This window comes from Oryctolagus cuniculus, chromosome 17, assembly GCF_964237555.1.
Source record: "Oryctolagus cuniculus chromosome 17, mOryCun1.1, whole genome shotgun sequence".
Lineage (NCBI taxonomy): Eukaryota > Metazoa > Chordata > Mammalia > Lagomorpha > Leporidae > Oryctolagus > Oryctolagus cuniculus.
The window spans coordinates 52051403-52077037 of NC_091448.1; the positions used below are offsets into that span (position 1 = coordinate 52051403).

The following is a 25635-nucleotide window of genomic DNA, read 5'->3' on the forward strand; positions in this document are numbered from 1 at the left end:
AAAGGCCGTCATTCGGCCGGTTCGCTTCTCAGAAGCGCCGAGAGCGCGGCCGGGGCGGTTGAGAAGAAGGCGGCTCCCGGAAGGGGGAGAGACAAACTGCCGTGCCCTCCGCCGTTCAGGAGCCCGGTTACTTATTTATTCGTTAACCTTTTTCTTCTTCCTCCTCCCCGAAACCTTTTCCTTTTCCCCTCTTTTTATTTTTTCCTTTTTGGGAGCCGAAAAAAATCTCCGGAAAGGGGGAGAAGGGCTCTTTTCGCTCCTTTTTTCACTTCCCCGCCTCTTTCCCTCCCCCACCTCTCCCTCCTCCGGCTTTTTCCTCCCAACTCGGGGAGGTCCTTCCCGGCGGCCGCCCCGACGGGGTCTGAGCGCCTAGGCGGAGGCGGCGCAGGCTTTTTGTAGCGAGGTTTGCGCCTGCGCAGCGCGCCCGCCGCGGCCATGCACGGGGGTGGCCCACCCTCCGGGGACAGCGCATGCCCGCTGCGCACCATCAAGAGAGTGCAGTTCGGAGTCCTCAGTCCGGATGAGCTGGTAAGCTGCTCGGTCCTCCCTCGCCGGCGGGCGGGGCTGGAAGGTGGCTGCGGAAACTTGGCGTTCTCCCTGCCCGCGGGGAAGCCGAGTTACCGGCGCCAAGGCTGGCGGTGTGCGGGCCAGCCTCGGGACCCCCGCACCCCCGGCAACTCCCTAACAGAGCTACATTTTGCAAGGATTTGAGCAAGTGTAGGGCTGTGTCGGAGTCGGGGTGACTGGCTCCACACCGCGGAGTTAACCCTGGTTCAGCGAGATCAGACACATCCGAGGGGATCTGTGCTAGTTTGCGTGGCAAAGCCAAGCCCCAGGTTTCCCTCTCCCCCCTCCATAAATACTGATTGAGCTCCTGGCTCGTGGTAGGACAGACGCTGGGGAGACGGCGTTGGACTGGCCAGTCTCCTGGGGGAAAGGGCAGTTGAGCATTGTGAATAAAGGAGTGAATGAGATAATTTGGAGTGCTTTGAATAAAAGCGAAACGGGATAATGCTATGGAGAGTCCCTGAGGCTGGGCGACTTTAATTGGGGTGGTGTCAGGGTCTGGGAAGAAGGTGACATGACCCGATTGAGAAGCAGCCATTTCAACTCGGATTCTGAGGCAAGAAGACACAGCAAGTGCAAAAGGCCTGAGAGAGGAATGGATTGACCGTGTCCCAGGCTCACAGGCCAGTATGGGTGGGCTTCAGTGGGTGAGGAGAGGATATTACGGAAATGGGCTGGAGAAGTGTGGGATATCACGGTTAAGAACTCAAGGTATAATCCTATTTTCAGTGGAAGCCGGTGGACAGTTAGAAGCAGGAGAGTGACTTCAAGTTTACATTTAAAAACATGCTGCTGTGGTTGCTCTGTCAAGAACCGATTGGGGGAGGGGGGAAGAGTAGGGTTAGTCCCAGGGGAGAGCGGTTGGGACTTGGACACCTTCCTTAGCGGAGCTCACAGGAGGGAGCCAGTTGGCCGGGGAGAGTGTAGTTTAATGGCTGTGTGTGGACGGATTTGATTTTGGTAGGGGACAGCTCAGCTGTGTCCTGAGTCGGAACGTCCTGACCTCACACCATACCACAGAACAAATTCCAGATGGAGTTTACAAAAGCCCTAAGTCACGGGTGCAAAAATACAGAAGGCTGTGGGAGGGCTGATACCAGGGGCAGCAGTCCTTAATGGTAGTAAAATTACCTGTACATCTTACGGAGTTTCTAAAATGAGCTAAGCATTATGCAAGAGCAGGGCAGATTTCCTACATAAAAATAAGAGCCATTTCTTTTATCAGAAACCAGGAACAGAACTAACTAAAGAAAACATCAGCAAACAGTATTTGTAGTGCGGTAGGCACGGTTAGACTTCTTAATGCATATACAAAGGAACATTTAGAAATTAGGAAAATACACGTCTATAAAGGGAATAAAGGAAATAAACAGGCAGTTCACAGAAATTGCGCAAATGCAGGCGTTTGGTGTAGTGGTTAAGTTGCCGCTTAGGGCGCCTGCACCAGTTGTCAGCGTCTAGTTGGAGGCCTGGCTCCTCTGCTTCCATTCTAGCTTCCTGCTAATGCACACTCTGGGAGGCAGCAAGGGGAGGCCCACGTGTGGGTCTCTGGCACCACTAAGAGACCTGGATTGAGTTCTGCGTTTGTCTTGGCCCAACCCTGGTTGTTGCAGACTGTTAGGAAGGGAACCAGCAGATGGAAGATCACTCTGTCTTTACGTTTCAACTTAAAGGAAAACTAAAAAGTAGATTTTAAAATGTTCGGCTTGCTAATTAAATATAATTTAAAATAAAGTTTTTAAAAAAGATTTATTTATTTGAAAAAGTTACACGGAGAAAGAGGCAGAGAGAGAGGGAGGTCTTCCATCCGCTGGTTCACTCACCAGTTGGTCACAGCAGTTGGAGCTGCGCTGATCCGAAGCCAGGAGCCAGGGGTTTCTTCCAGGTCTCCCACACAAGTGCAGAGGTGCAAGGACTTGGGCCATCTTTCCATTGGTTTCCCAGGCCATAGCAGAGAGCTGGATCGAAAGTGGAGCAACTGGGTCTCGAACTGGTGCCCATATAGGATGCTGGCACTGCAGGTGGCGGCTTTACCCACTACGCCACAGCACTGGCCCCAAAATAAAAATGTTATAAACTGATCCTTCCCTGCTGGCAAAACTATTGGGAAGTAGGTATGCTTATGTATTTTTGGTAGAATAGGCTGATAGAACCGTTTTGGAGGACAGTCTGACAGTTTTGTCAAACTTTTTGACAATTGTCAGCCTTTTTATTTTTTTATTTGACAGGTAGTTATAGACAGTGAGAGAGAGACAGAGAGAAAGGTCTTCCTTCCGTTGGTTCACTTCCTTAATGGCTGCTATGGCCGGCGCTGCGCCGATCCAAAGCCAGGAGCCAGGTGCTTCCTCCTGGTCTCTCCCATGCGGGTGCAGGGACCCAAGCACTTGGGCCATCCTCCACTGCACTCCCGGGCCACAGCAGAGAGCTGGACTGGAAGAGGAGCTACCTGGACTAGAACCCGGGGTGCTGGCACCACAGGGGGAGGATTGGCCAAGTGAGCCACGGCGCTGGCCGGCCTTTTAATGTGTGTCTCCTTTGATCCCAACATTACCACTTACAAGTTTATTTTTATTTATTTTTCAGATTTACTTATTTATTTGAAAGGCAGAGTTCAAGAGAGGGAAAAACAGAAATCTTTGATCTGCTGGCTCACTCCCCAAGTGGCCAGAATGGCCAGGGCTGGGCCAGGTTGAGGCCAGATATTTCATCTGGGTCTCCCACATGGATGGCAGGGCCCCAAACACTTGAGCCATATTCTGCTGCTTTCCTAGGCGCATTAGCAGGGAGCTGGATGAGAAATGGAGCCGCTGGAACTTGAATCAGTGATCCTATGGGATGCTGATGTCAGCAGGCAACTTAACCTGTCATAATGCTGGCGCCTAAAAATTTATTATTTTTTTAATGTTATATGGGATTTTCCTTTTTTTTTTTTTTTTTTCAAGATTTATTTTATTTATTTGAAAGACAGAGTTAGAGAGGTAGAGACAGAGGTCTTCCATCCGATGGTTCACTCCCCAGATGGCCACAATGGCCGGAGCTGTGCCTATCAGGGGCCAGGAGCTTCTTCTGGGTCTCCCTCGTGGGTGCAGGGGCCCAAGGACTTGGGTCATCTGCTACTTTCCCAGGCCATAGCAGAGAGCTGGATTGGAAGAGGAGCAGCTGGGACTAGAACCGGCGCCTGTATGGAATACCAGTGCTTCAGGCCAGGGCTTTAATCCACTGTACCACAGTGCCGGCCCCTTAAAAATTTATTCTTAAAACACTGGAGCAGGCCGGCGCGCGGCTCACTAGGCTAATCCTCCGCCTTGCGGTGCCGGCACCCCGGGTTCTAGTCCTGGTTGGGGTGCCGGATCCTGTCCCGGTTGCCCCTCTTCCAGGCCAGCTCTCTGCTGTGGCCCGGGAGTGCAGTGGAGGATGGCCCAAGTGCTTGGGTCCTGCACCCCATGGGAGACCAGGAGAAGCACCTGGCTCCTACCATCGGATCAGCGCGGTGCGCCAGCCGCAGCGCACTGGCCGCGGCGACCATTGGAGGGTGAACCAACGGCAAAGGAAGACCTTTCTCTCTGTCTCTCTCTCTCACTGTCCACTCTGCCTGTTTAAATAAATAAATTAATAATAATAATAAAAAAAAACACTGGAGCAGGCATTAAGACACCCACTTATTGGTATGCCTGGGTTCGATTCCTGGCTCAGGTTCCTGATTTCAGCTGCCTGCTGTTGTAAACCTTGAGAGGCAGTGGTGATGACTCAAGTAATTGTAGTTCCTCCTCCCATGTGGTGGTCTGGATTGTGTTCCTGGCTGTGGACTTCGATCCTGGCTGTTTCAGATATTTGGGGGAGTGAACTAGTCGATGGGAGCTTGCTCTTCCTCTCAAATGAGTGAAAATAAAGAACCCTTAATTTCTCTCCGCTAGCATACCCTCCCTGCCTTTGCTGGTTCTGTAAGTTCTTTTCCATTCATCCAGTTGCTGAGGTCAAAACCCAAGCCAGCTTTGGTTCTTCCCTTTCTTAAAATCTCTACTGCATCTCTTCTGCCTTTGCAAGTCTGTCTGGAAGCCAGCCGTCTGTGACCATCTCCACCACTGTGTCCCACCTTCGTCTTTCCCACGTGGTCCCGTGGCTACTGCAGGAGCCGTAGCCCCTTATCTTCCTGAGTTTACAGAACAAGCTAGAGGCATCTTTTCATCGTGTGTTTCCTGCATGAAGCCTCTTCAGATGTGAACTCCTTATTCGTCTAGGAGGTCCTATAGCATTTGGCCCGTTTGCCTCTGCATCTCGCAACAGTCCCCTCTTGGCCTTTCTTGACCGCTCTGACGTGCTTGTTCTCCAGTATTGCTGGCTTATTCCTGCCTCGAGGGTTTTCTTCTTCACTGTTCCTGCTGCTTGGAACAGCGTTGCTGAGGCCTCATGCGTCGGTGTGTTCCCTGTTCGCGTGTCACGTTGTAGGAGCCTTTGCCTGGCCCTATTTAAACAGCACCGCCTTGCATTCTCTAACCCATCCTCAACTTTGTTTTCCTTCATGGCCTGTCACTGCAGAAAGGATTAGTGATCCTGTCTCTCACTGCTCCATTGATAACAAATTTCATGAGGACTTTACGTTACTCACTGTTGCCACAGCATCTCAAATAGTGCCTTGGCACTTGACAGGCATGTAATAAAAATTTTATTTGAATAAATAAGCAAATGAAATAATGGAGCAAGTATGCAGAGATGTTTTGAAGCATTTTTATTGCAATGTTTGAAAATGAATTATAAATCACCTAAATATTGACTAGTGGGAACCTCACTGAAGAACTCAGGGGCTGTCTCTATAATGGAACAAGAACTTCCCGATAGGGTAAATCCAGTGCCCCAGAGTGCACTGATGTGACTGGGGTACCAGAAGAGACAGGGAGGTAGAGGCAGCCTGGGTGCGTTTGTTAGGTGCCCTGGGAAGTCCTAGTTCCAGGTGCTTTTTTGAACATTAGATGGCGCTAGATCCCTTTCAGTGACGTCATATCACCGTGAAGCTGTTTTTCCACAGTTGCTGAGTACCTGCAAAAGTCAACTGGACTGAAATAGGGTGGTGCACCCAATCTGAGTTGGAACTTGGGAAATTGTGCAGTACCTGACAGGTGCCGTAGTGAGTAATTGTGGTTATTTGGAAAGGAAGTAAAATATTTTTAATAAATTTTAAACAATAAAATTATCTCAATATATTAAAATATTTTTTAGTTCATATATATGGTTTTTCAAATAGTTGATAATTTGCTAGGACAATACTTACTAAATTGTTTGAATCTAGGTACTTAATATCAGTGGTTCTCTTTAGGCCTAGGAAACGCTGTGAAAGTGACTAAGATTTAGGGCACTGTGGACCGATATTGTTCAGGAATCTCTGGATAAGTGGGCATGTTACTGAAAAGTGTGCAGAATGAGGCCCCATTTGTGTTAAAATAGGAGCATACTTACATTTATTTTTAAATGTATGCAACAGTGCAGGTTAAGTGGCAGACTTGGGGACTCCTGCTAGTTTGAATCCTGGCTACTTCGCTGCTCCAGCTCCCTGCTAATGGCATCTGGGAGGGATCAGAGGATGGCCCAAGTAGCTGAGTTCCTGCTGCCCACATGGGAGATTCAGATAGTTCTAGCTCTCAGCCCTGGCTGTGCGGCCATTTGGGGAGTGAACAAGCAGATGGAAGATTTTTTTTCTGTCTGTCTGAGCCTTGCGAATTAACAAATAAAAATATATGGAACAGTGTTCACAAAACCTCACAGGGATCGTTTCCAGGATGTAGGATTACGGGGAGCTGTTGATACTGCTCTGCCTCGCCTGTGGTCTATAGAGTGCATCTGTGTTTTGAGGGGATTACAGATGATTCTGCTTTGGATGGGAGGAAGGGGGAGTGGGGAGCAGGGAGCCTCTTGTGAACAGGGGATGTCTAAGGCTCGGTGTTTTCCAGTCTTGGGGGTAGGATGCCCCCAAGGATGTACAGAAGGCCCCTTGCATTGGCTTTGAGGGAGCTATTGTCCTTGTGGTAATAAGATGGATTTGAAGCTCACACAAAATTGGGGAAGTGGGGTGCTTGGTGACGTCTGCAGGAGTCGAAGGATTTCAAGCAGGAATCTGCTCTTTCAGGTAGAGTGTGGGCCAGCTGATGAGTCAGAAGATTATGCTTCTCTTCAGATTTTTATATCTGATGAGGGATTTCCTATATACCCAGTGAGTAGCTGCCGAGCCCCTGCCATGTGCCGGTGATTGTGCTGGGCGCTGGGAATAAAGATAAATAAAACCTGATCCTTGCCCTCCAGGATTACAGTCCAGTGGGAGAGAGAGAGTGAGCGAGAACCTTGCTGGGGTGTGGATGAAGTGAGAGATAAGGCCAGATAAGAGTTAGCAAAGACTCCTTTTTACAAGGAGGTAACAGTGAGCTGGGTCTTAGAGAATGAGTGGACATTTGCTTGAAAGAAGGTATGAGAAGCAAAAGGAATTTCAAGCAGTCTTTTGTAGTCGGAGCACAGACCAGGGGAATGAGCGATGTGGTGCCAGATAGAGCTGTGAAGCCAACTTGAGTGGTAAGGACCTTAAGTGCTGAGGAAAGCGACCCGGTATTTACTGAGATCCCAGGCAGGCCTGTGACCTCAGGGGCCTATGACTGGCCACTCCCTCAGGAGCCTGACCTTTATCCTGTAGGCTGAACCCGTGTGCGCTTGGAGGCTGAAGTAGTTTGTGCAAAATGCACAGTGCCAGTTGTTAACCTCTGCTCTAGGGAGAGTCCTCTAACCAGGATGGTCCTGCCCGCTGTCAAGGACACCCATGGCCTAGTTGCATTTGCCTGGAACCAGAGTCACTAGAAGGGTGGTTTGCCCTGTGCACGTGGACTTTGAGCAGAGGGAGGTGAAGGGTTTTGAGTGTGATTTCCTGGTCCCCTCACCAGTACCTGCCAGATTCATGCCAGCTTTTGCCTTTCTGTGTGTATTCAAGGCGAGCAGATCCCTCTTATGCTTCTCAGTGCAGCTGAGAGGCGTCAGCATCGCGGGTCTGTCTGCCTGACGTGTTAGCCCAGCTTGCTGAGAACTTCGGGCTAATCAGATCCATCGTTAGCAGATCACTGGTTCACTGTTGGGTAACTTCCCTTCCCTTCCTACTGCAGAGTCCTAAGCAGGACAGCTGAGCTTGGTAGATACTTGTTGGGACACTGCTGTGTGCCAGGCAGGCACATGGGAGTGTGGATGACTGAAGGATGCTGCCTGCCTGGGAGCCGTTTGTAGTCTGTAGGGGAAGCAGACTGCAGCGCAGAACCTCACTGTGTCTAGAAGGGCTGTGGAAGCACAGAGCAGGGTCTCCTGTCTGTACAGGAGGCTGCGCAAAGGCTGCCTGGCGAAAGCAGGCCTGTGGGGGAGAGGGCACGCACACTGAGCAAGGCCCAGCACGGGCATGGCCCAGAGTGCCCAGTGCGCCACATGTGCAGGGAAGAGTACACAGGAACGGTTGGAGCTTGGGGAAGCGAAGGTGGGGACGTTATGAAATCCTTTGCGTAAGGCATCCCTCTAGGTTTGGATGTCGTCCTGAGGACAAGAGGGTGTGATTGAGTGGAGTTCCACTTTAGAAGGAGTGTCCGATCATGTGGATGGATTGGAGAGAGGCAAGCTGGTGACCTGTGAGAACGCCCTTCAAAGGAAAGGCCTATCTATACTAGGGCAGAGGTTGAAGGGACGGAGAAGAGGGACAAGACTCGAGAGATTTAAGACCCTGGGAGGTGGGGGACTGGGATCCTTTTTCTGCCAAGGGCCATTTAGATATTTATAACATGTCCATGGGCCATACCAAGGATCAACTTAAAAATTAGCCTGCTACAGATTTGTTGAACTTCTAGTCCCTCTTTCAGTTGCTTTGGCAGGGTCAGACCAAATGATTTTGTGGGCCTTATAGGGCCGAATGTTCCCCACTCCCAATTTAAGAGGTAAAAATGGGGCAGTGTTGTGGTTAAGCCACCACCTACAGTGCTGGCATCCCATATGGGCTCCAGTTCGAATCCTGACTGCTTCACTTCCAGTTCAGCTCTCTGCTATGGCCTGGAAAGCAGTGGAAGATGGCCCAAGTGCTTGGGCCCCTGCACCCATGTGGGAGACCTGGATGAAGCTCCTGGCTCCTGGCTTTGGCCTGGCCCAGCCCTGGCCGTTGCAGCCATCTGGGGAGTGAAGCAGTAGATGGAAGACCTCTCTGTTTCTGCTTCTGCCTTTCTGCAACTCTGCCTTTCAAATAAATCTTTAAAAAATAAATAAATAAAACTGACCAGGACCTGGTGAATAGAATAGCAGTAGTGGTCACTTACCTGAACACCTACTACACGCTGGGCATTGAGCAGGCTAATTAAGTCTCATGAATGACAGAGCCAGAATTCCAGCCCGGGGCTCTGACTACAGAGGAGCCATGTGCTTTGCTGTTTGAAGCCCGAGGGTTAGGAAGGTTTTGCAGACTGACTTGTGCCATCCATGAGGTAGGGACTAAAGGAACAGGAGAGATTTTTGTGGAGAGGAGTTTGCTTTTAGACTTGTTGAATGTGATTTTATCAGTGGGATGTGTGCAGGAGGTGAGAGATCAGTAGACAGTTACCATGTGAATCCCCACTCCAGAAGGTGAGGCCTGGAGGTAGGAATTTAGCAATCATCAGTATACAGGGACAATCACAGGACAGCACATAGTTATGAAAAGTGCGGATGAACTAAAACCCTGGGGAGTAGGAGGGAGATGAAGCAGTAACCAGGGAGGTCAGGAAGGATGGGGGTGCGGAAGCAGAGGGAAAGCCTCTAGGAGGTGGCCCGTCTGCCTATCACAGGTCAACAGCCAAGGACCGAGATGATCTGTTGGATTTGGCAGAGTGGAGCTCACTGGCTTGGCAGGAATGGCTTTGTAATATGTAGGAAGATAGCTGTGCACAAACACTTGTAGACCCTGCTGTTTGCTGGTAGAGTGGAAAGAATGCACAGGAGAAATCCCTGGGCCCAGGTTCAAGGCCTAGATCCACCACTTCCTAGTTGTATGACCTTGGCCCACTCAGGTTTTGTGATCTGCACAATTTAAGCAGTGAAGCTTATTTTATGGAACAGCGGTGACGGTGTCAGCACTGTGCCTGACCCCAAGTCCCCCTGTTACCCAGCTAAGAAAAATGTATTCTAGAGTTTATTCTTTCTAAGGGAGAGAAACAGTTGTTTTTTAAAAATAAGTTTATTTATTTATTGAAAGGCAGCGATATCTTCCATCTGCTGGTTCACTCCCTAAATGCCTGCAGTTGCCAGGGCTGGGCAGGCCGAAGCCAGGGGCCTGGGAGCTCCATCTGGGCCTCCCATGTGGGTAGTGGGGACCCATATACTCGAGCCATCACCTGCTACTTTCCAGAACATGTGTTAGCAGGAAGTTGAGATGGGAATGAAGCCGAGACCCCGACCCAGGGAATCGGATGTGGGATGTGGGTAGCCCAAGTGGTGGCTTAACCCGGGGCGCTGGACTCTGTAGTTGAGGTATTTATCTGCTGGAGCCTTGGAGGCTGGCATCAGCATGTGTTTGCGTCCAGAGACGCTTGAATTTGAATTCTGCTAGCTCCTTGGGATTGAGGCCTGGGATGAGTTGCTTCAAGCAGCATCTGAGGGCTGGAGGGTAGGATTAGAGGAACAGTTTAGTACTTCACTTGAAGTTGACATTCGGATAGTGGCATAGCAGTAAACATAGCAGTAACAACAGCAACCCATATGGGCACTGGTTCACGTCCTGGATGCTGAACTTCCAATCTGGCTCCCTGTTAATTGCCTGGAAGAAGAGTTCTTAAATTGTTAATTCCTTCCCCTGGAAGTGTTTCTGTTTTTGTTTTTTAAAGTTTTTTTATTTGAAAGGCAGAATGAGAGAGTGAGCTTCCATCTGCTGGTTTACTGCTCTAATGTCTGCAAAAGCTATGGCTAGGCCAAGCTGAAGCCAGGAGCCAGGAACTTCATCTAGGTCTCCTACATGGGTGGCAAGGATTCAACTACTTGGGCAGTTACCTGTTTATCCCACGCATATTAGCAGGAAGCTGGTTCAGAATTGGAGTGGAGTAGCCAGGATTTGAACCAGGGGCTCTAGTATAGGATGCAGATATCCCAGACGCCACAAAACTTGCCGCCCTGCCCCGTCTCCCCCCTCCCCCCAGTGTAATGGTCTAAAACCTAGCTAACTTTAAAGTCTGGTTTTCATTGTGGTCACTTGGATCAATTCTAGCCCAGGCAGAAATCTCTTCTACGCACACCTGCTTCTGAGTTCTTCTGTTTGCTGCTTTCCTTCCTTCTCCAAATTGGCCTCGCTGAGTCCAGGCTCCTCTTTTCTTTTTCTTTTTTCTTTCTTCCTCTCCTTCTTTCTTTTCCTTCCTTCCGTCCGTCCGTCCATCCATTTATTTCTTTGGAAGTCAGAGAGAGGGAGAGACAAAGGGAGGAGGAGAGATCGTCCAACTGCTAGTTCATTCTTCAGACAGCCACAACAGCCAGGGCTGAGCCAGGCCAGAGCCAAGAGCTTCATATAGGTCTCCACAAAGGTAGCAGGGGCTCAAACACTTGGGCCATCTGCTGCTGTTTTTCCTAGGCCACTAGCAGGGAGCTGGATCAGAAGTGGAGCAGCCGGGACATGAACTGGTGCCCCATACAGGTGCTGTTGCACAGACAGGGGCTTTACCTGCTACTCCCCAATGCTGCCCCCTCCCCCACTCCACTTCTTAAGATTCCAGCCATTTACTCTGCTCCAGATTTCCCACCAACCTCTCCTCCTAGCACCCGGTTCTCATGTCTTGTAATAAAATATCCATTTGGATGGGGAGGGGTCCAGGCAGGTCAAGCCCTTGAGAAGGACGGGGGGGGGGGCAGGACTGCATCTCTGAAGGCCTCACTCCTTCAGAAGCTGAGGGTAGAATTGGAGGAGCATCGGCGGGTCGCCTGGGCGCTCGCTGCGGGATGCGGTACAGAGGTCTCAAATTCATAGGTCTGACTTCAGCTTAGAGAAAGAAGTGCAGCACTGGCTTTCTGTTTGTTTTTTCCTTGAAACAACTTACTTCTTTTTGTGATTAAATCCTATGGATGTTAGCCGGCGCCACGGCTCAGTAGGCTAATCCTCTGCCTGCGGCGCCGGCACACCAGGTTCTAGTCCCGGTTGCCCCTCTTCCAGGCCAGCTCTCTGCTGTGGCCCGGGAGTGCAGTGGAGGATGGCCCAAGTGCTTGGGCCCTGCACCCCACGGGAGACCAGGAGAAGCACCTGGCTCTTGCCTTCGGATCAGCGTGGTGCGCCGGCCGCGGCGACCATTGAAGGGTGAACCAATGGCAAAGGAAGACCTTTCTCTCTCTCTCTCTCTCTTACTGTCCACTCTGCCTGTCAAAAAAAAAAAAAAAAAAAAAAAAAAAATCCTATGGATGTCAATCTTCTAAAATTTTGTAGTGTGAGCGCCCAGCAAGTTTGACTAGTGATGCTCACTTCTGGTATTCCCAGAGGTGTTGACGTTGAATCCTTAGTGCCCCTCGCCCAGGCTAAGTAGGATCAGTTCTGTAAGTATCTGGGGTTGTCAGTCCTTACACAGAGCACCCTAACCACAGAAGCTGGAAACTAGGAGTCATGTTGTTATCGGCTTTTCTTTTCTGCAGAAGCGAATGTCTGTGACAGAGGGTGGAATCAAATACCCAGAGACGACAGAGGGAGGCCGCCCCAAGCTTGGGGGGCTGATGGATCCAAGGCAGGGGGTGATTGAACGGACTGGCCGCTGTCAGACATGTGCAGGTGAGTGCTGGGGTTGGGTGGGATCCCCAAGGGATGAGAGAGCTTTGGAGCTTTAGAGGGAGCCGGGGCGAGGGAGGCCACCGGTGACGTAGTCTCTAAGGTGAGGGGCTGAGAGGAAAGTGTCAAGTGCCTGTTCCTACAGGAAATATGACGGAGTGTCCTGGCCACTTTGGCCACATCGAGCTGGCCAAGCCTGTGTTTCACGTGGGCTTTCTGGTCAAGACGATGAAGGTTTTGCGCTGTGTCTGCTTCTTCTGCTCCAAACTGCTTGTGGACTCTGTGAGTGCGGGCAGGGCCTGGCCTGGAAGGGGCTGCTGGGTGGGGGAAGGGGACAGGACAGTCTCAACTGACCCTCCTTGCCCTGTCCCCAGAACAACCCGAAGATCAAGGACATCCTGGCCAAGTCCAAGGGGCAGCCTAAGAAGCGGCTCACACACGTCTATGACCTTTGTAAAGGCAAAAACATCTGCGAGGGCGGGGAGGAGATGGACAACAAGTTTGGAGTGGAGCAGCCTGAGGGCGATGAGGATCTGACCAAGGAAAAGGTGGCTGGGCTGGCGGAGCCCGGGAGAGCAGCGGGGGCTGCGGGGTGGTGGGGGAGCTGGGGTGTTGTGGGAACAGGCGCGGCCTCTGCCCCTGACGGTCCTTCTCCCCTGCGAAGGGCCATGGCGGCTGTGGGCGCTACCAGCCCCGGATCCGGCGCTCGGGCCTGGAGTTGTATGCCGAGTGGAAGCACGTGAACGAGGACTCACAGGAGAAGAAGATCCTGCTGAGTCCCGAGCGGGTGCATGAGATCTTCAAGCGCATCTCGGATGAGGAGTGCTTTGTGCTGGGCATGGAGCCCCGCTACGCCCGGCCCGAGTGGATGATCGTCACGGTGCTGCCCGTGCCGCCTCTCTCCGTGCGGCCTGCTGTGGTGATGCAGGGCTCTGCCCGCAACCAGGTCAGTGGCCCTCACTCTCCCTCTCCCTGGATGGCTGCGAGGCAGTTGGCACAGGCCTGCAGTGAAGGGCGTGTGCGTGAGGGACAGATAGGTTTAGGGTTAAAAATACTTGGCGGCCGGCGCTGCGGCTCACTAGGCTAATCCTCAGCCTTGCGGCGCCAGCACACCAGGTTCTAGTCCCGGTCAGGGCGCCGGATTCTGTCCCGGTTGCCCCTCTTCCAGGCCAGCTCTCTGCTGTGGCCAGGGAGTGCAGTGGAGGATGGCCCAAGTGCTTGGGCCCTGCACCCCATGGGAGACGAGGAAAAGCACCTGGCTCCTGCCATCGGATCAGCGCGGTGCACTGGCCGCGCTGGCCATTGGAGGGTGAACCAACGGCAAAAGGAAGACCTTTCTCTCTGTCTCTCTCACTGTCTTCTCTGCCTGTCAAAAAAAAAAAAAAAAAAACAAACTTGGCCACTTGCTGGCTGTGTGACATTTAAGGAGGACCTCACCACAGTTAAAGGGCGTGAAGGTGCTTCCGCAGCTGTGACATGGGTGACAGAGCTGTCCCCAGGGTGTGTGCGGAGGAGGGCCGCACCGTGCGCCCGCCCGTGTGGCTGTGCTGATGGCACTGCCCCCCCCCCCCCCCCCAGGATGACCTGACTCACAAGCTGGCTGACATCGTGAAGATCAACAACCAGCTGCGGCGGAACGAGCAGAATGGCGCGGCCGCCCACGTCATTGCGGAAGACGTGAAGCTCCTGCAGTTCCACGTGGCCACCATGGTGGACAACGAGCTGCCCGGCCTGCCCCGTGTGAGTCCGTGCGGACCTGAGTCCAGCGCGTGGCCTCAGAGCTCTGGACAAAGGCCCCGTGCCACCAGCTGAGTTGTCCACACCCCATGTTTCCTCGCAGGCCATGCAGAAGTCTGGGCGTCCACTCAAGTCTTTGAAGCAGCGGTTGAAGGGCAAGGAAGGCCGTGTGCGAGGGAACCTTATGGGCAAACGAGTAGACTTCTCGGCCCGCACTGTCATCACCCCCGACCCCAACCTCTCCATCGACCAGGTTGGCGTGCCCCGCTCCATCGCCGCCAACATGACCTTTGCAGAGATCGTCACCCCCTTCAACATTGACAGGTGTGCCTTAGCCGGGGGTAGTGGGGGAGACAGTGCACTCTCCCCCCTCGGGAGTGGGCTGGAGCAAGGTGTTGAAGTTTAGAATTCTGACTTGCACTCAGGGCTTTGGGTTGAGGGTGGCTGCCAGGGTCTTTTTGGGAGGCATTTCGTTTATTCCACCTCTTTTCTTCCTAGACTTCAGGAACTAGTTCGCAGGGGCAACAGCCAGTACCCAGGCGCCAAGTACATCATCCGAGACAACGGCGATCGCATTGACTTGCGTTTCCACCCCAAGCCCAGTGACCTCCACCTGCAGACAGGCTATAAGGCACGTAACCGACCAGGGCTTTTGCTGCCCACCTGAGCAGGAAGCTTGCTGGAGTTAGGGGCCGCAGTGGGCCATCTGCGGCTGTCCGTACTTCAGGAGTCAAACTGTGTGACGTTTTCTTAAATGCTGCTCTGTCCCAGGTGTGCTTGTAGCTGCCGGCTGCTAGCAGCCGGGAAGGGGGTGGCAGGGAAGAGGGAGCCATGAAGGAACAGTGCAGGGGCTTTGTGGCCAGAGACTCTGGTTTCGCTCCCCAGACCGAGTTCCCTGGGATGGGTGGATGCCATGTTTTATTCATCCCCGACACCTGATGTCTGGCTGCAAAGAGGGTGTTGAATAAATGTTTCAAGTGAGATAACCCCAGGGATTCGTCTGTTTCAGTTGAGGACTTTTTCAGTCCATTGTCATTTCGCTCTTGGCTTGCCTTCTCTACTGAGACTTTTTCCATACATCACCTCCCCAGGTGGAACGGCACATGTGTGACGGGGACATTGTCATCTTCAACCGGCAGCCAACTCTGCACAAGATGTCCATGATGGGGCATCGGGTCCGCATCCTCCCCTGGTCTACTTTCCGCTTGAATCTTAGGTCCGTCCCTGGCTGAGGGGAGCAGGCTGGGGTCAGGAGCAGGGGCGACCGGGCTGCTTGATCTCACTGTGTGACTTGCCGATTCTGACTCCTCTCTGACTGCAGTGTGACGACTCCATACAATGCGGACTTTGATGGGGATGAGATGAACCTGCACCTGCCACAATCCCTGGAGACGCGGGCGGAGATCCAGGAGCTGGCCATGGTGCCTCGCATGATTGTCACGCCCCAGAGCAATCGGCCTGTCATGGGTATCGTGCAGGACACGCTCACAGCAGTGCGCAAGTTCACCAAGAGAGACGTCTTCCTGGAGCGGGTGCGTGGGCCACGTGGAGTGCGCGTCCTGGCGCATGGGCAGAGGGCTCCGGGCTGGGGAGGAGGAGCTGTGATGTGTTCCTGACTTGTCTGGATGTGAGATTTTGCCTTCTGGTGAGGAGGAAGGAGAGGGGCTTAGGAAGGATCACAGCCAAAAAAGGCGTTTGTATGATCCCGGGTGTCGTCTATAGGGTTGAGGAAAAGGGAAAAAATAAGTAAGACCTTACTAAGATCTTGCTGATCTCCGTATATGCACTTTCACTTATTTCCTAGTCATTAAAAGAAATTTGTGTTTATTATTGAACCAAATGTGAGTATGTCACTGTTGGAGTGACTTTTATTGGGACATCTCTGCCGTCAGAACCTGACTGCCCTGGGCAGGGCGGCTTGCCTGGCGTGGCTGAGGGGTGAGGCCTGGTCTGACTGCCTGCCTGCCGTGCTCTGTGTCCGCAGGGTGAAGTGATGAACCTCCTCATGTTCCTGTCTACATGGGATGGGAAGGTGCCCCAGCCGGCCATCCTGAAGCCCCGGCCCCTGTGGACAGGCAAGCAGATCTTCTCCCTCATCATCCCTGGCCACATCAACTGTGTCCGCACCCACAGCACCCATCCTGACGATGAGGACAGCGGCCCTTACAAGCACATCTCTCCTGGGGACACCAAGGTAGGCCCTGGCATGTGGGTGTGTGAGGGTGGGATTTGGGCTTGGGAGCCAGAACCAGAAGAGGTGTTGAGCGTGTGCTTTGGCCGCAGGTGGTGGTGGAGAATGGGGAGCTGATCATGGGCATCCTGTGTAAGAAGTCTCTGGGGACCTCGGCCGGCTCCCTGGTCCACATCTCCTACCTGGAGATGGGCCACGACATCACTCGCCTCTTCTACTCCAACATCCAGACTGTCATCAACAACTGGCTGCTCATCGAGGGTAAGAGGGCCCCCAGCACCTGTGTGTGCTTCCCCTGCCTCTAACAGAGCTTCCTGCCCCGGATCTGGTGTCTGCATCTGCTCCGGTGCCCACTTCCATCCCGTGTTTCTTGGAAGTCCAAGGATGGTGTTGCTGATGCTTCTCCTTGTCTCCAGGCCATACCATCGGCATTGGGGACTCCATTGCTGACTCTAAGACTTACCAGGACATTCAGAACACTATTAAGAAGGCCAAACAGGATGTAATCGAGGTGAGAGAGAAGGCCGGGCCGGGACTGAATAAGAGGCTCCCCGCCATTTTGAGCTTCACATTGGCAAGAGCAGAGGGCGTGTAAGGGTTTAAGGGAAGTGGGCGGGGTTAGGATTCGTGCCTCACTGAGGACGCTGTCTCCAGGTCATTGAGAAGGCCCATAACAACGAGCTGGAGCCCACCCCGGGCAACACTCTGCGGCAGACGTTTGAGAATCAGGTGAATCGCATTCTCAACGATGCCCGAGACAAGACCGGCTCCTCTGCCCAGAAGTCCCTGTCTGAATATAACAACTTCAAGTCGATGGTCGTGTCTGGAGCCAAAGGTTCCAAGATCAACATCTCCCAGGTGAGGAGTCTTGTCTCGCAGTCTGGGAGGAGGAAGGGATGGCTGTGTGTCGGGGTTGTGGGTGTGGGGGGCCCTGGGGAAGCAGTGGGAACTTTGATTCCTAGGGCAGAAGGAGTTAGACGCCGCTGCCGTTTCTGTTGCCTAGGTCATTGCCGTCGTCGGGCAGCAGAACGTAGAGGGCAAGCGGATCCCGTTCGGATTCAAGCACCGGACTCTGCCTCACTTCATCAAGGATGACTACGGGCCTGAGAGCCGTGGCTTTGTGGAGAACTCCTACCTGGCTGGCCTCACACCCACCGAGTTCTTCTTCCACGCCATGGGAGGCCGGGAGGGGCTCATCGACACAGCTGTCAAGACTGCCGAGACTGGTGAGGCCTTCTGTGAGGCTCTGCCTGGGCGGTGGGCCTGTCCCAGGATGTGCCCAGATGGGAGACCCCTGGCTCGGGGCAGTGGTGGTCCAGGCTAAAGGCCTGTGGTCCCAGAGGTGTAATTTTGGCCTTTGTGGAAGGAGCGGAGTGAAATTCAAGAGCTAGCCAGTGCCCTGGTTCTGGTCGCTTCCCAGCCCCAGGTGCAGGGATGGAGCTGTGGGCCGTGTTGCCGGCCTGCCACACGGGACGGTTCCCAGGCACCTCCCCCCGTGCCCCTGGCCCATCCAATGTGGCCTAAAAGGCCTCAGGTCTGAGGCGGCTGCCAGCTGCTGCTTCTGGGAATCGGGCAGGTCAGGGCCCTGGGCTGGGCCTTTGGGCTTTGTCATCCTCTTCCTGCCTTTCGTCTTAATGGCTTCCCTCGCCCAGGATACATCCAGCGGCGGCTGATCAAGTCCATGGAGTCGGTGATGGTGAAGTACGATGCGACCGTGCGGAACTCCATCAACCAGGTGGTGCAGCTGCGCTACGGCGAGGACGGCCTGGCCGGCGAGAGTGTGGAGTTTCAGAACCTGGCCACGCTCAAGCCTTCCAACAAGGCTTTCGAGAAGAAGTGAGGAGGCGGGCAGGCGGGTGGTTCAGGGCTGAGCTGTAGGATTCCAAGATGCTTCCCCAGAGACATGGCTCCAGAGAGTAGCCTTACAGTGGAACTGGCCTCTCAGCACCCTTTCCTCACCCATGGAACTACCGCTTCACCGAGGGGGAGGGTAGATAGATGCCCGGTCCCTGGTGACAGCACAAAGCAGACAGAGAGGGGCAGCCTGGCACCTGAGTCTTAGGTCTCTGCTTCCGAAGCTCTCTTCCTGTGGGAGCCTCCCCGTGCTCCTGTGGGGCCTGAGGCCCCAGGGCCTGCCCATCCCTGACTTTCTCCCTTGCCTTGTGCAGGTTCCGCTTTGATTACACCAACGAGCGGGCCCTGCGGCGCACTCTGCAGGAGGACCTGGTGAAGGATGTGCTGAGCAACGCACACATACAGAACGAACTGGAGCGCGAATTTGAGCGCATGCGTGAGGACCGGGAGGTGCTCAGGGTCATCTTCCCGACTGGCGACAGCAAGGTGAGCCTGGGCGGGAGGAGCTGGCGTGGAGACGTGCTGCCGCAGGAGGCGGTCTCCCAGCGTGCTGTCCTCCCTGCGTTCCGCCCGCCCCCAGGTTGTCCTTCCCTGTAACCTGCTGCGCATGATCTGGAACGCTCAGAAAATCTTCCACATCAACCCTCGCCTTCCGTCCGACCTGCACCCCATCAAGGTGGTGGAGGGTGAGTGCCAGGCCAGGCCGGGGACACCTGCCTGCATAGCCCTCATCTGAAGGTCTCTCTGCCCCCCGTTTGGTTCCTAGGAGTGAAGGAATTGAGCAAGAAGCTGGTGATTGTGAATGGGGACGACCCACTGAGCCGGCAGGCGCAGGAGAACGCCACGCTGCTCTTCAACATCCACCTGCGCTCCACGCTCTGCTCCCGCCGCATGGCCGAGGAGTTTCGGCTCAGCGGAGAGGCCTTCGACTGGCTGCTGGGGGAGATCGAGTCCAAGTTCAACCAAGCCATTGTGAGTGCTGCGCTGTGCTGCTTCGCTTACCTACTGACTTGTGGCATCCAAAATCGCCCGCCCACAGTCACCCAATACATGAGTACTCAGAAAGCTCATGGAAAAGCAGAATTAACGGAAAGGTGTATTTGGTGCAAAACAAAAATCCATGGGTAGTTTTTCCCTATTAGGCATTTTACATGGACTTTCTGAAGACCCCTCATGATAGCTCTCATTCATTGAGAGCCTGCTGTGTACCAAGTCCTGAGTTCTCTGTGTTATGCCCTTTAGCAGTCTTAAAGTGACCCTAACAAGGGAGATGTTGTTAGTCCCGTGTTGCAGTAACAAAAACTGAGAGACTTGGAGAGTGATTATCCTAAAATAATGTACAGGATTCTAATTTAGACAGGTGGGAAATTGGAGTAAGTGGAGAAGAGATTTACAGGTACTGGAATATGTTTTCACTGTCTAAGGATTTTACAGGGCAGAGGACGGGGGAAAGCATAATTACAGGGGTACCTCTGAATCTGATGTAAATCCAGTTTCATAAATTCATCATTTAAAATATAGTAGGAAATACTACAAAGCACTACTGAAAAGATTGGGGGCCAGCGCTGTGGCAGGGTGGGAAAGCTGCCACCAGAGAGAGGGACTGGCTTCGTCTGATGCTGGCTTTCCTTAGGCCCATCCTGGGGAAATGGTGGGAGCTCTGGCTGCACAGTCCCTCGGAGAGCCTGCCACCCAGATGACCTTGAACACCTTCCACTACGCTGGTGTGTCCGCCAAGAACGTGACGCTGGGTGTGCCTCGACTTAAGGAGCTCATCAACATTTCCAAGAAGCCGAAGACCCCCTCGCTTACTGTCTTTCTGCTGGGCCAGTCTGCTCGAGATGCTGAGAGAGCTAAGGTAGGGGTCAGGATCGTGAGCTGCTCGGCCCAGGAAAAGGAGATGAGCTCTTTCCCTTAAGTAGGGACTTGGAGTCCCGGATGAGGAGGCCTTTGAAGCTTCCCCAGTGCCTGTGTCATGAGCCACTCTCTTCCCAGGACATTCTGTGCCGCCTGGAGCATACGACTTTGAGGAAGGTGACTGCCAACACAGCCATCTACTATGACCCCAACCCCCAAAGCACAGTGGTGGCAGAGGATCAGGAGTGGGTGAACGTCTACTATGAGATGCCGGACTTTGATGTGGCGCGAATCTCCCCCTGGCTGCTGCGAGTGGAGCTGGACCGGAAGCACATGACTGACCGAAAACTAACCATGGAACAGATTGCCGAAAAGATCAACGCTGGTAAGGCCGGGGGCGCAGAGCCTGCTCCGAGTCCTGCCTGGGCTCCCGCCTCTGGGGCGTGCGCTGCGCCTGAGTCCGAGGCGTCTGTCCCCAAGGTCACTGTCCTGGTGTCGGGAGCGCCAGATCTCCCCGCCCCTCCCGTCCCGTGTCTCCTCTTCCTAGCGGGCTTCCACAGGGAAGGAAGGTTCTGTGCAGACGAGCAGGGGCTGCAACTGGAGCGCGAGTGGGCAGTGAGCCCTGAGTGGCGCAGCCCTTCTCACAGCTCACCGTGCCCCACCAGGCTTTGGCGATGACTTGAATTGCATCTTCAACGATGACAATGCCGAGAAGCTGGTGCTGCGCATCCGCATCATGAACAGTGATGAAAACAAGATGCAGGAGGTAAAGGGAGCCGTGAAGAAAGCGACTTGTCGGACACAGAGGGCGCCTGAGATGCGGGCAACACCAAGGGGCTCGCGGGGCTCAGGGCTGTCATCTCAGCAGCAGGGATCCTTCAAGTCCAGCACAGCAGCCAAACAGAGCAGAGGGCATGGGAGTGGAGGCTCTCCCTCCTAGCCCTGGCTTGGCCTTCGGCCCAGGCTCCTACAGCTTGTTCTCCTTGGGCAGCGCAAGCCTCAGACAGAGCAGGGTTGGGGCAGGTTGGACAGTGGAATAAGGATTGCCCGGTTCCAGGAATGTGATGGAACCATGGGTGCAGTGAGACTCAGGAAAACATTTGACTGTTGACTTCGTCCTTTGACGTGGGTCCTAAGAGACTGTTGGACGTGTGTGGGTGCCTGGTGCTTGAAAATCCTCTAAGTGCTGAACCGTCAGGATAGTTAAGACAGTATTGGTAGATCTTGATCGATCCATTGAGCAAGCCCATGGGTAAGTCAGTAGCAGCCTGGGCAGATGCTGGGTGATGCGCAGAGATAACACAGGGAGTGCTGTGGTTGCAGTCGCTCCGTGAACAGGCAACCTGTGCAAGGGCCCAAGCACTAGGCAGGGCCGTGTGAAAGCAGTCCTGTTAAGGTGCTGGCGTGTGGGTGCCTCTGCTTAGGATCCTCTTAATATTATTGTAAAGTCACAATGAGAGATAGCGTCACCCGAGCTGAGGCGGCAGGCTGGTGGCTGACTCTTGGTCCTTGGGGAGGCTGGAGTGGGAGGTGGGAAGTAGGCGAGAAGAGATTCCAGGGGTGCTGGCCTCTCTGCAGGAGGAGGAGGTGGTGGACAAGATGGACGACGATGTTTTCCTGCGCTGCATCGAGTCCAACATGCTGACAGACATGACGCTGCAGGGGATCGAGCAGATCAGCAAGGTGAGCCGCTCCCCCGGAACCAGCCCCGCCCCGCCCCGCCCCGCCCCGCCCTGCCGCCGGCCTGAGCGCCTGTGTCTCCTCCAGGTGTACATGCACTTGCCGCAGACAGACAACAAGAAGAAGATCATCATCACCGAGGACGGGGAGTTCAAGGCCCTGCAGGAGTGGATCCTGGAGACGGACGGCGTGAGCCTGATGCGGGTGCTGAGCGAGAAAGACGTGGACCCTGTGCGCACCACGTCCAATGACATCGTGGAGATCTTCACGGTGAGCACTCTGCCCCTGGCCTCCCGGAGCTCGCTGGCTCCCTCACCCCGTGCTCTTCCCTCGTCCGGATTGCCTTTCTGCTCGACCCCAGAGCACCGAGGTCCTGACCCTTCTTCAACCCCCTGCCAGGTGCTGGGCATCGAGGCCGTGCGGAAGGCGCTGGAGCGGGAGCTGTACCACGTCATCTCCTTCGACGGTTCCTACGTCAACTACCGGCACTTGGCGCTCCTGTGTGACACCATGACCTGCCGTGGCCACCTGATGGCCATCACCCGACACGGAGTCAACCGCCAGGACACCGGGCCTCTCATGAAATGTTCCTTTGAGGAAACGGTAACGGCGGGGCCTGCGCGGGGCAGGGCGGGCGGAGGCGCCGTGGCGGAGGCGTATGGACTGGGGCTGGGCCGTGGTGCGGGGCGGTGGGCTCTAAGGGCCCGTCCTCTCTCGGCGGTTCAGGTGGATGTGCTTATGGAAGCAGCTGCCCATGGGGAGAGCGACCCCATGAAGGGCGTCTCGGAGAACATCATGCTGGGCCAGCTGGCACCAGCTGGCACCGGCTGCTTCGACCTCCTGCTTGATGCTGAGAAGTGCAAGTACGGCATGGAGATCCCCACCAACATCCCCGGCCTGGGCGCTGCCGGACGTGAGTACCCCGGTGGGGTCGGCGCGGGGTGGTGCAGGCCACGGCTAGGGGGTGTCGCCAGTCCCACGGTGCTGCTCCTCCTGAGTCCCCTTGTTCCTCCTTGCAGCCACCGGCATGTTCTTTGGCTCAGCACCCAGTCCCATGGGAGGAATCTCTCCAGCCATGACACCCTGGAACCAGGGTGCAACCCCCGCCTACGGCGCCTGGTCCCCCAGCGTGGGTGAGTACACTGGCCCGGGAAGAGGGCCCTGAGGCAGTCCACGGTGGGTGCGCTGAGGTGGTGAACGGAGGCCTTTGTTGGAGGCCAGAGGCCTAGAGAGCTGGGAAAGAGGGGAGGCAGTGTGGGCTCCAGCTCTGGTGTGAACCTGCTGTTTTCACTTCAGGGAGTGGAATGACCCCCGGAGCAGCTGGCTTCTCTCCCAGTGCTGCTTCGGATGCCAGCGGCTTCAGCCCAGGTTACTCCCCTGCCTGGTCTCCTACACCCGGCTCCCCCGGCTCCCCGGGCCCCTCGAGCCCGTACATCCCCTCACCAGGTGAGTTGTTGCCATCTGTCGAGAAAGTTCACTTCCTCCTCCTTGGTCTTTCCTCCCAGACCAGGCTTTCCATCACTTACACCTCCCTCGTTGGCTTCTGTCCCACAGGTGGTGCCATGTCCCCCAGCTACTCGCCGACGTCACCTGCCTACGAGCCCCGCTCCCCCGGAGGCTACACACCCCAGAGTCCTTCCTATTCACCCACATCACCCTCCTACTCCCCCACCTCTCCATCCTATTCTCCAACCAGCCCCAATTATAGCCCCACGTCACCCAGCTACTCCCCAACCTCACCCAGCTACTCCCCGACCTCTCCTAGCTACTCCCCGACCTCGCCCAGCTACTCCCCGACCTCGCCCAGCTACTCGCCAACTTCCCCAAGCTACTCTCCAACATCACCCAGCTACTCGCCCACCTCTCCTAGCTACTCGCCCACATCTCCCAGCTACTCGCCCACATCTCCCAGCTACTCGCCAACTTCACCCAGCTACTCTCCCACCTCTCCCAGCTACTCACCAACGTCGCCCAGCTACTCACCTACATCTCCAAGCTACTCACCAACTTCTCCAAGTTACTCACCCACAAGTCCTAACTATTCTCCAACCAGTCCCAATTACACCCCAACATCACCCAGTTACAGCCCCACATCACCCAGCTACTCGCCCACAAGTCCCAACTACACGCCTACCAGCCCGAACTACAGCCCAACTTCTCCAAGTTACTCTCCGACCTCACCCAGCTACTCTCCGACCTCACCCAGCTACTCCCCTTCCAGCCCACGATACACACCACAGTCTCCAACCTATACCCCGAGCTCACCCAGCTACAGCCCCAGCTCACCCAGCTACAGCCCCACCTCACCCAAGTATACCCCAACCAGTCCTTCCTACAGCCCCAGCTCACCAGAGTACACCCCAACCTCCCCCAAGTACTCGCCCACCAGCCCCAAGTACTCACCCACCTCCCCCAAGTACTCACCTACCAGCCCCACCTACTCACCCACCACCCCCAAGTACTCCCCGACGTCTCCCACTTACTCACCAACCTCTCCTGTCTACACCCCAACCTCCCCCAAGTACTCGCCCACCAGCCCCACCTACTCGCCCACTTCCCCCAAGTACTCGCCCACTAGCCCCACCTACTCCCCCACCTCCCCCAAAGGCTCCACCTACTCACCTACTTCACCGGGCTACTCACCCACCAGCCCCACCTACAGCCTCACCAGCCCAGCCATCAGCCCGGATGACAGCGACGAGGAGAACTGAGGGTGAGCAGGGCGCGGTAGCAGCCGGCTAGTGCCTGCTGCCCTCTCACCTCCTCCTGGGCCGCGCGAGCCTCCTGCCGGCTCCTGTACATAGTTCCTTGTGACGAGTTTGCCGTTGAAGTCTGGACCCCGTTTCCGAGGGATGTTTTCGTCTTGTTCTCTGCTCGTTGTCTCAGCCCCCCGCCCTAGCTGTGATTCTCCTCCTCTGACCCCACATGAAGATCCTTCCTGGCCTGTGGCTTGATTAGGGGCCAGGGGAACTTTCACTTCTTAGGGTGATTCCGGCTCTGGTTTGGTAACATCCGATCTCGGGAAAGAACAAATCTAAAGCTGCCTTTTGTCTGTTATTTTATTTTTTTGAAGTTTAAATAAAGTTTACTAATTTTGACCAAACGTGCGTGCGTTGAGTGCCTGATTGGGGTCTGAGGAAGCTGGAATACCCAGGCCCCTGCCCCTGCCCGGGCTGGGCTGAGCTTGCCAGTCAGCCTCAGAGCTGACCCCAGCGGAGCCGGGGCACAAGTGTGGCCCACATGGCTGTCACGGAGGCTCTCAGACACGGTGGCAGCCCCTGCTCTGCAGGGAGCCTGGGCAGATGCTCACACACACCCCCTCCCCCAGCATTACGGGGTTGTGGGGCAGAACAGCTTTGTAACCTGTGTTCCTAATCACCAAAAGTAATTAGGAAAAGCACAGAAATAATGGAGAGGACAGAAACAGGATAATGAGCACCCTAGGATGATCACCACTAGGAGGCATGTTTTAGTTGCCTTTTTTTTTTTTTTTTGGAGGTATGTTTTGTTTTGATATCTTGTCCCATATGGTTCTTGAGTCACTTAATAGCAGATAAAAGTGTAGGTTTGTTTTTGGCCTCAAACCAACTAGCAGAGGCTTATGGATAGTGTAACATTTTAAAGCTTAAGTTAAAGGGTGTGGGAATAATTTGCTGTTTATAGTTGGCCATTCCTTATTTTCTTCCATTAGTATCTATTATAAAAAGATGATTTTTAAAAATACTTACTTGATTTGAAAGACAGTGTTAGAAAGAGAGACCTTCCATCTGCTTGTTCACTCCTTAAATGGTCACAGTGCCCTTGCTGGCTGGGCCAGGCCAGAGCCAGGAGCCAGGAGCTGCTTCTGAGTCTCGGACGTGGGTGTGGGGCCCAGGGACGCGGGCCATCCCCCACTGCTTTCCCAGGTGCATCAGCAGGGAGCTGGATTGCAGGTGAAGCTGGGAGGACTCAAGTTGGCACCTGTAGAGGATGTCTGCGTTACAGG

At 54.4% G+C, this 25635-nt stretch overlaps 1 protein-coding gene across 1 annotated transcript; it reads left to right on the top strand.

Moving 5' to 3' along the window:
* Positions 1-26: 26 nt before the first annotated feature.
* Positions 27-24753, top strand: POLR2A (RNA polymerase II subunit A). Its single transcript, XM_051825245.2, has 29 exons — positions 27-528; positions 12202-12334; positions 12477-12613; positions 12706-12879; positions 12996-13277; positions 13910-14071; positions 14172-14392; positions 14567-14699; positions 15160-15284; positions 15390-15600; positions 16053-16262; positions 16352-16520; positions 16676-16770; positions 16914-17117; positions 17263-17485; positions 17912-18095; positions 18428-18599; positions 18694-18799; positions 18880-19085; positions 19747-19971; positions 20109-20355; positions 20636-20736; positions 21549-21653; positions 21738-21920; positions 22050-22253; positions 22377-22563; positions 22670-22783; positions 22947-23096; positions 23205-24753. The coding sequence occupies exons 1-29, from the start codon at positions 436-438 to the stop codon at positions 24359-24361; spliced, it is 5913 nt and encodes a 1970-aa protein (XP_051681205.1). The 5' UTR covers positions 27-435; the 3' UTR covers positions 24362-24753.
* Positions 24754-25635: the final 882 nt, after the last annotated feature.

What these genes read in the sequence shown, in the direction of transcription:
- POLR2A (XM_051825245.2), top strand. Translation starts at nt 436, where the DNA reads ATGCACGGGGGTGGCCCACCCTCCGGGGACAGCGCATGCCCGCTGCGC. An exon ending in AATGTTCCTTTGAGGAAACG is followed by an intron (nt 22,254 to 22,376) that starts GTAACGGCGGGG and finishes TCGGCGGTTCAG; the next exon opens with GTGGATGTGCTTATGGAAGC. An exon ending in CGGCCTGGGCGCTGCCGGAC is followed by an intron (nt 22,564 to 22,669) that starts GTGAGTACCCCG and finishes TCCTCCTTGCAG; the next exon opens with CCACCGGCATGTTCTTTGGC.